The following is a 10,093-nucleotide window of genomic DNA, read 5'->3' as shown; positions in this document are numbered from 1 at the left end:
GATCGTTCGTAGTTCTTCTTTTAGCCATGGCGACAACATGAAACCAGGATCTTTCCTTAACCCTAATCAGGTCTAGTCGTTTAAACCAAACCAAACTTCAGGCAACGGTGTGGCAGATCAGGAAACAGTCATGTGACTGTCACAGTTCGAGAGCAAAAAGAAACAACATATTTTGCCGTTCACTTGTTCTCAAACCTTTCTGATCCTCTTCTGGAGAAATCTGAAACCTCAGAAACATCATGAAGAACAACACAGACAGTATTTGTTTAAAAAAATCAATGTCAATATTGTATTTCTTAAAAATGTACAAATGATATTTACATTCAACCAGCACGACACACTGGTACAACGATGTACAAAAGGAAAAAAAAGCTTGATTCTTTATTCTCAGATTTCTGCATGGGCTCATAATTCAGTCACAAATCAAGTCCGTGCAGCCCGACTGAGACGTCACAGTTCATCAGCGGCTGTGACGATGGAGAGAAGACGATTCTCCTCCAGCACATATGAGCGACTTGATATCAAAGTTCAGCTCGAGTCATTTACAGTGTGAAACAAGTCGGTGGCGATGGTACATTCCAGATACGCAGGTTGCATTTACACGTAGTTTTGGCTGAGCCAGGCACTTAGTAAACGGTTCTCACTGCAGACCTGTACAACAACTGAAAGACTTCTGTTGTTTACATCATATTTACTTGCTAAGGCAAAAACAAAAACAGAAATATGGCTTTCAGAAAAGATAGAAAACTGCCATTTAAATAATGAGACTGTACAAGAAACAAGCGTCACACACTGCAGAGGCTTTTTGGCACACACACAGTCAACGTTAAGTTGGTTGAATGTTTATCGTGCATCAGGAGTTCAAAGACAGTTTGCTACGACATCGAGTTTAGGAACTTGCTCTCCTCTGCCAGAGCGGTCAGCAACGAGCTCATGTCCCCGATGGCCATGTTCCCCGTCCCCGCTGGCACCGAGGGCAGCGTCACCGAGTTCCTGGGTGTAGTGAGGCGAGAGGAGCTCTGGGACAGGCTCTGGAGCAGACCTGGACTCAGGGTTCCTGACATGAGGCTGGAGTGATCCCCATCGTCCAGCATGCTGTCAAAGTCTATCTGCGCCTGCTCCAGTGCTGCGGTACAGTCTACAGTCCTTGGCGTCGGGTTGTTGCCTGGACTCTGAGACACTACATTGTTCTCAAAAGGAGGTACATTCACCACGTGATGGTCCAAGTTCCCGTTGGGCTCAAATACTTGAATCTGCCCTGTGTAGTACAGGGCATTGTCGTCAGAGTTGTTGCTGCAGTGAAGTCCTAAAACTCCACCGCTGGGTAGTTTGGAGGCAACATCCGGGGTGCTTGGGTTCCTCGTTTGGTGCATCCTCTTCGGCCCTGGAAGGGGCCTGCTCAGAAGCTCTGTCGGCGGCATCGGCTGGAGGTGGCTCCCAGTTTCCAAGGGATTCACGTTACAGTTGTGCTGCTCTGAAATCATGACCGATCCTTCCTCTGTTTTTACTTGCACAGACTGAAATCCAGCATCAGCAAAGTGCATGTCCGCCGACTCCTGTTTGCATGTGGGGCTCAGCATGTCCCCCCTGACTGCTGCTGTGTTGTTACAAGGTGGATAAGTGGAGTTACCGTTCTTATCGTAAGGACTGTTGAAGCTGTACTGAGAGCCGAGTGCTTCATTCAGATTTGACAACTGCTGGAGTCTCTGCTGCTGGAAGCAGGTTGCTTCGGTATTCAACTGTTTGCATCTCTGCTGCGTTGTGTTGACAAGGTTTTGGATCATCTGCTGGTTGGATCTGAGATCGTTGTGAAGAGATCCAAAGTTCTGGTTTTGCTGGAGGACAGCCAGGTTCCCTCGGACCTGAGGTTTGAAGTAGTGCTGGCTCGCATCTGTGGGTCCCAGAGAGACTTTGCTCCACTGAGGAAGTACGTTGGCCTTACTGTCCCTTGGTGAAGACGGACACATCTGTCGTTGCTGCCCTGGACTCATGCTGGAGGGGGCTAAAACCTGACTAGGCAGGTTCATGTTCACGACAGCCATCCTTCTCTGAAAGTACGACTGATGCTGCAGATTAGGGTTTCCTTGGAAATCTTGATTTGTTGACGCTCTGTTGTCAGTGCTGAGATCAGGCAGCATCAGGTCCTCTTCAGGGATGTCGCCTGTTATCATCCCCATGGGGACATTTTCTGAGATGCTGGGCGGTCGCAGGCTGTAAGGGTAGTGGTGGGGACTACCATCCAGTCGCAGGCAGCCTTGCTGGGCTAGATGTGCTGCAGGAGGTGGATGGGGCTGCATGGTAACCCCTCCACTCAGTGTGCCCATGCTGTTGTAGCGCTGCATTTGTGGCTGGCTGGGATAATCTATGGCCACGCGTCTTACGGGGTCACTGGCTCTGCGGGGGATGTGTGACGGGACCTCATGGGGCATCAGACTCCGTGTGGCATAGCTGCTGTACTGCCTGGAAGGCTGGTTGGTGGTGGAGGATTCCTGGGAGTCCCCGCACAGTGCTGCTTGGGTCTTCAGACACATTCGCTCCATGTATGGAAGAGGTGTAGGTGGCGCACCTCCAGTGGCAGCAGCGTATTTCGCCTTGAGGCGGTAGTGCTGGGCCGGGGTCAGGCTGAGAGGGCTGGGGAAACCCCCTCCTCTGCACCCTCCTGCTCCTCCGCTGCCTCCCCCACACTGACTGGCCTGACTGGAGCGCCGGGACATGTCGGCGGAGATGGGGTCGTAGGAGTCAGCGGAGCTAAGGTTGCTGGGGCGGTTGGCACCGAACTGCGAGGCCTGGCTGGAGCGCCGACTGGAGTAGCAAGGGGAGATGCCTGAGGAGCGGCGGCTGAGGGTATAAACTGAGCTCAGGGTGCTGGAGGTGCTGTCACGGCGCTCGGAAAGGTTTTCCAGCAGAGTCGTTTTACCAGAGCTCAGATCACCAAAGCCGGAACCAGGGAAGGACGCCGGACCACCACCCATACTTGGACTCTCCAGGAGGGACCCTGTGAATGAACGAAAGAACCACATGTGTTAGTTAGCTAAATGGAACCACATGTGTTAGTTAGCTAAACATAACCACATGTTAGTTAGCTAAACATAACCACGTGTTAGTTAGCTAAACATAACCACATGTTAGTTAGCTAAACATAACCACGTGTTAGTTAGCTAAACGGAACCACATGTTAGTTAGCTAAACATAACCACGTGTTAGTTAGCTAAACGGAACCACATGTGTTAGTTAGCTAAACGGAACCACATGTGTTAGTTAGCTAAACGGAACCACATGTTAGTTAGCTAAACATAACCACATTTATGTGTGTTGCCAAAACGTATACATGTGCGTGTGTTGGCTAAATGTAACCACATACGTCTGTTGGCTAACAGTAACCACATGCGTGTGTTACTTAAACCATGTGCATGCCTCGTAAAAATGCTTATCTACTCACCGCTTGCCGGTATGGGTGGGAGCTTGGTGCCGAGGACCGCGGGTGTTGTGTTGCTGGCCCAGCGGCACGAGTCCCTCACCGTCTTCAGCTTCTCCTTCTTCAGATGCTCCAGACGCTGGCTGGTGCCGAACTGCTTTCGGAGGTGGAGACCCACCACCGCGACCCCGCCGGCGGAATCTTCACAGCTCAAGGACTCCACAAAGGGCAGGTCGTCCAGGGTGCTGAGGTCCCCCAGGCTCCCCCCGCTGTGCGCCGCCGTTTCTACTCCACTGTCATTGTTGGTGGCACTGCCAAGTGGTGATGGTTCGCTGCTACATGATGACTGACCGCCAGGGCTGGACTGATACATCTAGAGGAAGAGGTGGATGGAGGGAAGAGGAAGGAGTGATGGGAATGCAGAGGGAGAGTGAGGAAGATAAAAGGAGCGTGAGAGAAGCAGCATGTTTGTCCTGAAAACAGTTTTTCCTAACAGAAGTGGAGCAGTGGTTAACATGGCACCAAGAACACTGAATCACTGAATCTTTTATCCTCCCCCCGCTTAATTGTAAATAATGAGTGTTTTTTGGGGATGGGGTGGAGAGGTGGGGGGGTGCGCCACAGATTACAGACTGTCTTAGTCTGTCTGTGAATTAGAAATGGGCAGGATGAAAGGCAGCTTGAGCCCGAGCCAGAGCGCCAGGCCAATCATGACGAGATGTGATCACCAAAAACTCAACTGTGGAGGCTTTCTGAGTCTTTAGGTGAGCAAGAAGCTTTGCTCTCACGCTGACTCGTTTCAGTTACAGTCTCTCTGTCACCTGTCAACTTTGATTTCTTTTTCTTTGTTTCTTAGTTTTCAAAATATCTCACTTATATTTCACCTCAAGGACACAATCGCCAAAGAATTGTTGCATTGTATGTTTCTGCAAACCACAGATACTTTACATTTGTACTTTAATATGCAGCAGGATAAGTTGACGCTTTACATTTTAACAACGCTGTGGTGAACGTGTGGTTATGTTTCGGCAAAAAGAAAACACGATCATCATTAGCAAAAGATCATATTTTAGGCTTCAAGTACCTGCTTTTGGTAGCACTAACCTCGCTGGAAATGCAGCGGTGAAAACAACAACTTTTCTTGGCACCATCTCGACAGGAAGTGCTACAATGTCTCGATTAAAAACACCCACCTTTTGTGGCACTATCCCGCAGGAAACACAGCGATGTCTTGATAAAAAAACAACCTCTTTTCGTGGTTTTATCCCTGCAGGAAATGCAGCAATTCCTCAATAAAGAACTATTGGTTTTCGTGGCACTATCACAGCAGACCAACCGCTTTTGTGGCACTACCCCGGCAGGAAACACAGCGATTTCTCTGTAAAGAACAACTGCTTTTTATACCGCTATCTCGGCAGGAAACGCAGCAATGTCTTGTTAAAAAACAACCGCATTTCCTGGCACTATCCCGGCAGGAAAGGCAGTGATGTCTCAGTAAGAAAGAAATTGCTTTTTGTGGCACTAGCCCGGCATGAAACGCAGCAATGTCTTGATAAAAAATAAAGTCTTTTCGAGGTGCTATCCCAGTAAGAAACACAGCGATATCTCCGCAAAGAAACACCTGCTTTTCGTGGCACTATCCTGACAGGAAATACAGTTACATGTCGGTAACACACCTACCTATTGTGGCACTATCCCCGGTGGAAAAACAGCCAGTTTGCTATAAAACATCCACATTTGGTGACTAAAAAGCTCCTGGAAGACTTTTGTGTTTGTTGGTCTCAAACAGTCGTCTGTAGCTTGGCAGGTGACACAGGAGGAGTCAGCTCATATACTACGTCGTGTAGTAACGCTGATATGAAACATACAGATGTAATGTATGTTGTATGTTTGCAAAGATTCTCCTCTGGCGACAGGGCTGGACTCAAATGTTAATTTATAATATCTGGTTCAACATTATCTCTGTGTTTAGGACAATAACAGTTCCATGTATCTCTCTGAATCGGCCCTGGGTTTCCTCGCAGAGTCTAATATATTCACTGCTAAAAAGCTGTCTTGATCAGAGCGTGATGGCTGGGTACTGTTTGCACAGAGCGCCAAAACCAATTCCCACTGTTTGAATATTAATCCAGGAGCTGCTTTCATCACGCTCAGGCTCTGTGACAGGTGTTTGATAGGTCTCCACTGTAGGTTTACACTGCCGGTGAGAAGGGAGAGTGATGCACATGGTATCAGAGATGGCATGCAGCATGAGTGTTATATGGCAACAACTTCATGGGACCAAAATGGAGAGATAAACCAAAGTTTGTTCAGTTAACAAAACAATGCAACAAAATCCTTCTGCAGCTGATGATGACATGATGAAGTGAGTTCATCTGAGAAGATTCCAAAATATTTTCCAATATTAACAAGCAAAGTTAACTCTGTTCTTTCCCTTAAAGCTGGGGTGAGCAGTTTAATTTTGGCATCTTTGGGCAAACATCCCATTATTACCTTTGATAATATTGTAATTCAAGTGGTCTGAGAGAAACTAGACTTCTGCACCTCCTCATGCCTCTGATTTCGGGAGAGTTTGTCCAATCAAAGGTCATTTCAGAGAGAGGGGACATTCCATTGGGAGTCGAATTCCTCCTGCATGTATACAGTCAATCAGACCCAAACTGGTCGAGGCGCTTGGCGCATGCTCCACAATTTCGGCTTTGACCCGAAAGCTGAAAAGCATTAAATGTATAACTGAAGAAGTAGCCGGCAACAACGTGATGAAATCTACATCCAGAGCCGTGACTTTTTGGACGGACCAAATGTACAGAGCTGTAAAGTTGTCCACCATGGTAGCAGTTAGCTGCTAGCTAACCGTAGCTAACTTGTTTGTCCATTGTTTGGTCTGTGACGTAATAGGTCAACAGGAAAAAGGATTTTATACTTGGACAAGGACAGTAGTCCAGTCAAATGGCGTAGTGGAGCTTCAGCTGTAGTTTGACTTAACTGTGCATTTAAACGTACTGAGTGTGTCCTCCGCCTCACTCCCCACCACTGGGCAGCAGCTCCAGAGACGAACCCTGAGTCAGCAGCCACAGCAACATGAATCCAGCCAGCACAAACTCCACCTCTGATGGACCAAACAGCCCTGACTCCCTGCCAGGTAAGCAAACTTTCTGTTGCTGCCATTACACAGGTTAGACCTGGCACTGTTGCTGACCACCAGCCCTCTGGTCCACCCGGGGCTGGGGGGGTTTGCACTGGCTGAATTTGAGCTGCTACAGATGCTGATTGATGCATCTACTCCTGGGGAATCAGTCTGCAGAGGCAGGGAGTGAGATGGAGGGACCCTCAGGTGGCTAGCGGCTAATTCTTGTCTCATTTGTGGTCTGATAAACAGAGAAAGAGCTCTACCATGGTCGTATGGCGGGAGGGCTTAGGACAGAGAGGTAGGAGCTGCAGGAGGAGGGTGTATTTTCAGTTGTTTTTGCCTTTTCAAGGTGTCTGCCACCCCTAGCTTTAATGGTTAAAATGTCATTTATTGTAGCACGTGTTTCTTCAAACGTATTTTTTTTTTGTTAAACCCAGGAGAAAAGTGGATTCCCCCAAAAATCAAACAAAAGAATCACTTTCTTTGGGGACAGTATTCACCCACTTGTGTATCAGGGTCTCATTTTGGAATGAACTGTTAATTTTGATGGAGTAAAATGAAAAAGATGGTGAAAGATGTGTTAATAAGCTGTAGGTGAGCTCACCTTAGCAAAGTCTGTCCATAAGGAAAGTCAGAAAAAGGAGAGAAATGAAGACAATCAAGCAGCCAGCAGAGAGAAGGTTAGAATAAAGAGGCCTATTGTTGTTAAACTGAGGAGTTAATACTGTTAGACTCAGTGTCGTTAGTACAGAGCTCTGTTAGTAACCTTCTGAGCGATCTTACCACAGAGTTTTCGGTCTTGATGGATTTGACGTGCAGGTAGTCCTCCATGCCTCTGGGGGAGCTGTTGTCTGATATCTTGTCGTCCCTCTGGATTCTCTCTCTGTTACCCGCCTCGTTCTCGCCGTTCTCTCTCGGCGCCGGCGGCCTCGGCGGCAGGTCGCTGCGCTGCTTCTTGGTGACGTGGGCCTCAGGGCCGTGGACCGTCTTCACGTGCTTCCTGAGAGAGCTGGGGTCTGTGTAGCGCTTGGTACAGCCAGGGATCTTACATACATAGGGTTTCTATGGATACATAGAAACATACAGACACTATGTTATACGCCATCTAAAAACAGTGACAGTTTTCTACAAATCATCCATGTTTGGTGCCTAAAAAGCTGCTGGATAAACTGACAGTTTGCTATGAAACATCCACATTTAGTGCCTAAACAGCGACTAGAAAATACCAAGTGGTTGCTACAAAACATCCACATTTGGTGCCTGAAAAGCTGCTTGAAAAACAGTGACAGGTCGCTACAAAACATCCACGTTTGGTGCCAAAATAGCAACTGGTTGCTACAAAACACCCACATTTGGTTCCCTTAAAAGCTGCTTGAAAAAAGTGACAAGTCACTACAGAACATCCATGTTTGGTTCCTAAAAAGCTGCTGGAAAAACAGTGACAGGTTGCTACAAAACATCCACGTTTGGTGCCAAAAAGCTGCTGGAAAAACAGTGACAAAGTGACTGGTTTGAGCTTCACGCAACTATTAAATACAGGATCACTGAGAAAAAGTGTTTCTAGCAACAGCAGCCACCTCATTGGAGTGCGTCCGGTTCTGGTGTTTGGCTCGGTCCGAGGCGTTGGAGAAGGCTTTGTTGCATCCTTCGTGCTCACAGACATACGGTTTCTCTCCGGTGTGCGAGCGTAGGTGTGTTTTTAGGTTCTCCAGACGGGAGTAGGCCTTAGAACAGCCTTCGAACTGCAGAGGAACAGAGAGGAGCAGAGGAAATGTTAGCCTGTGGTGGCAGTTTTACTGTGAAGTGGTGTTTGTTTTGTGACATCATTTGAGCACTATTTAATCAATATGCTGCATCACTTGTGTGCCATAATAACAGTAAACTGCACTCTGGAGTGGAGCACTGCCATGACACAACAGTTACCAACAATATAAAAGATATAATCAAAATGCATTCACATTTTGGGACAGTTAGCTTTCAAAATAAAACGTTTCTATGCCAGTTTTATCTCAGTTTCCGTAGATATACAAGTCTTGTCAGTAGACTGCTATGTAATGAAACCTAGTTTACAACTCCAGCAAGTAGACCGACCCTCATAACCACTTAAAGAAGAGTCCCTGTTGAATGCGCCAGCCAATTTCACTTTGTAGAGATGATGGGATTGCCCAAACTGAGTGAGTACAAGACATATAAACACAAAACTGCCTTTGAGCTCAATCTTGTTGTAGTTATATCTGCAAAAGTCTTTCTTTCCAAGGACAGATTTAGCTACTACGTTCACAAGCTTCATCATCGACTCATCGGCACAGCTGATGTGATCCAAACATTTCCAATAACGGTTAACTCTAAAGTGTTGTATTGTCTGAAAGTCAAAATTTATTGAAAAGCTGTAAAGCAGCGATGGGTTGCTACAAAAGACCTGCGTTCGGTGCTTAAAAATTCGTTGGAAAGACAGTGACAGGTTGCTATAAAACATCTATTTTGATGTTTAAAAAGCAGCTGAAAAGACAGTGACAGGTTGCTACAAAATGTAAAACATCCATGTTGTGCTTAAAAAGCTGCTGGACCAATCAGATCGCTCTTCTCACAATTTGTAGACAAAATATTAAATTATTCCACAGATGTATTAATACTGAAAGTGGTGTTTTATTTAGATTTTTAAAATCTACACATTTAAGATTATTTCCCGATTTTTATATTTGCTGCAGTTTTTATTCATGATTTTGGAACAACGTTTCATCTGTAATGTCAAAAAGAATCCAGTTATAAATGCACCGTCGAGGTATTTTAATTCTTACTGACACAAACAAACCTCAGATAAAACAGCTATATATAAAATCTAGATGTGTCCGTGTGTGCGGAAACATGCTCGGTGTTTAGAGCGTGTGAGCGGCCACCGACGGGCCCCCGGAGGGCGTGGCGGCCATCCGTTACCCACCGTGCACTTGTGTGGTTTCTCCCCTGTGTGTCGGCGCATGTGAACCACCAGCATGTACTGAGCTTTGAAGGGCTTCTGCTCCCGCGAACAGTCCTCCCAGCGGCACACAAACTCCTTCTTCTCTCCGTGGATGTGGTCATTATTGATGTGCTGCAGGACACACACACACACACACACACACACACACACACACACACACACACAGAAGCAGTGAGTTGTCCACTAAGAGGCTCTCATGTTGTTCTTTCTGTAGAGATCCATCTTGTCGGTGTAAATCTCAGAGGGAGGCTGCAGCAGTGTTACAGTCTCACTAATTAGTGCTGCATAGATTCTTTACATCATGCTGAATGAAAGACGACTGTAAGAGTCAGATAAAATATTCTCTCATCATCAAGTTTGACTCATTCTTTCTTTAAACAAGTCACAAAATCTGCCTGTTGTTTAACTTGTTTCACATATTTTTTTAAAATCAAGTTAACGTTTATTATTATCATAATAATTCTCTGTGTCCTGTTTCCTGGCCTGATGTAATATTGTGACCCATTTCTTGATCATTTTGTCACAAAAATTTAAATTTTTAGAGCTCCGTTTTTGACAGAAACTATTTGAT

General features: G+C 46.4%; 1 protein-coding gene across 1 annotated transcript in view; it reads right to left on the bottom strand.

Annotated features, from left to right (window-relative positions):
• Positions 1 to 405: 405 nt before the first annotated feature.
• Positions 406 to 10,093, bottom strand: part of LOC125884805 (zinc finger protein GLI2-like) — a 108,507-nt gene continuing 98,819 nt past the window's right edge. The window contains exons 10-14 of the mRNA XM_049570044.1: positions 9,484 to 9,633; positions 8,123 to 8,287; positions 7,329 to 7,607; positions 3,440 to 3,788; positions 406 to 2,995 (exon numbers count right to left, since the gene is read on the bottom strand). Of these exons, the coding sequence (XP_049426001.1) occupies positions 876 to 2,995; positions 3,440 to 3,788; positions 7,329 to 7,607; positions 8,123 to 8,287; positions 9,484 to 9,633 (3,063 nt within the window). The 3' untranslated portion in view covers positions 406 to 875. The remainder of the gene's footprint in view (positions 2,996 to 3,439; positions 3,789 to 7,328; positions 7,608 to 8,122; positions 8,288 to 9,483; positions 9,634 to 10,093) is intronic.

This window comes from Epinephelus fuscoguttatus, linkage group LG24 (assembly GCF_011397635.1).
Source record: "Epinephelus fuscoguttatus linkage group LG24, E.fuscoguttatus.final_Chr_v1".
Lineage (NCBI taxonomy): Eukaryota > Metazoa > Chordata > Actinopteri > Perciformes > Serranidae > Epinephelus > Epinephelus fuscoguttatus.
Note: the sequence above shows the minus strand (reverse complement) of the source record. Positions and strands in the feature narration are given on the sequence as shown.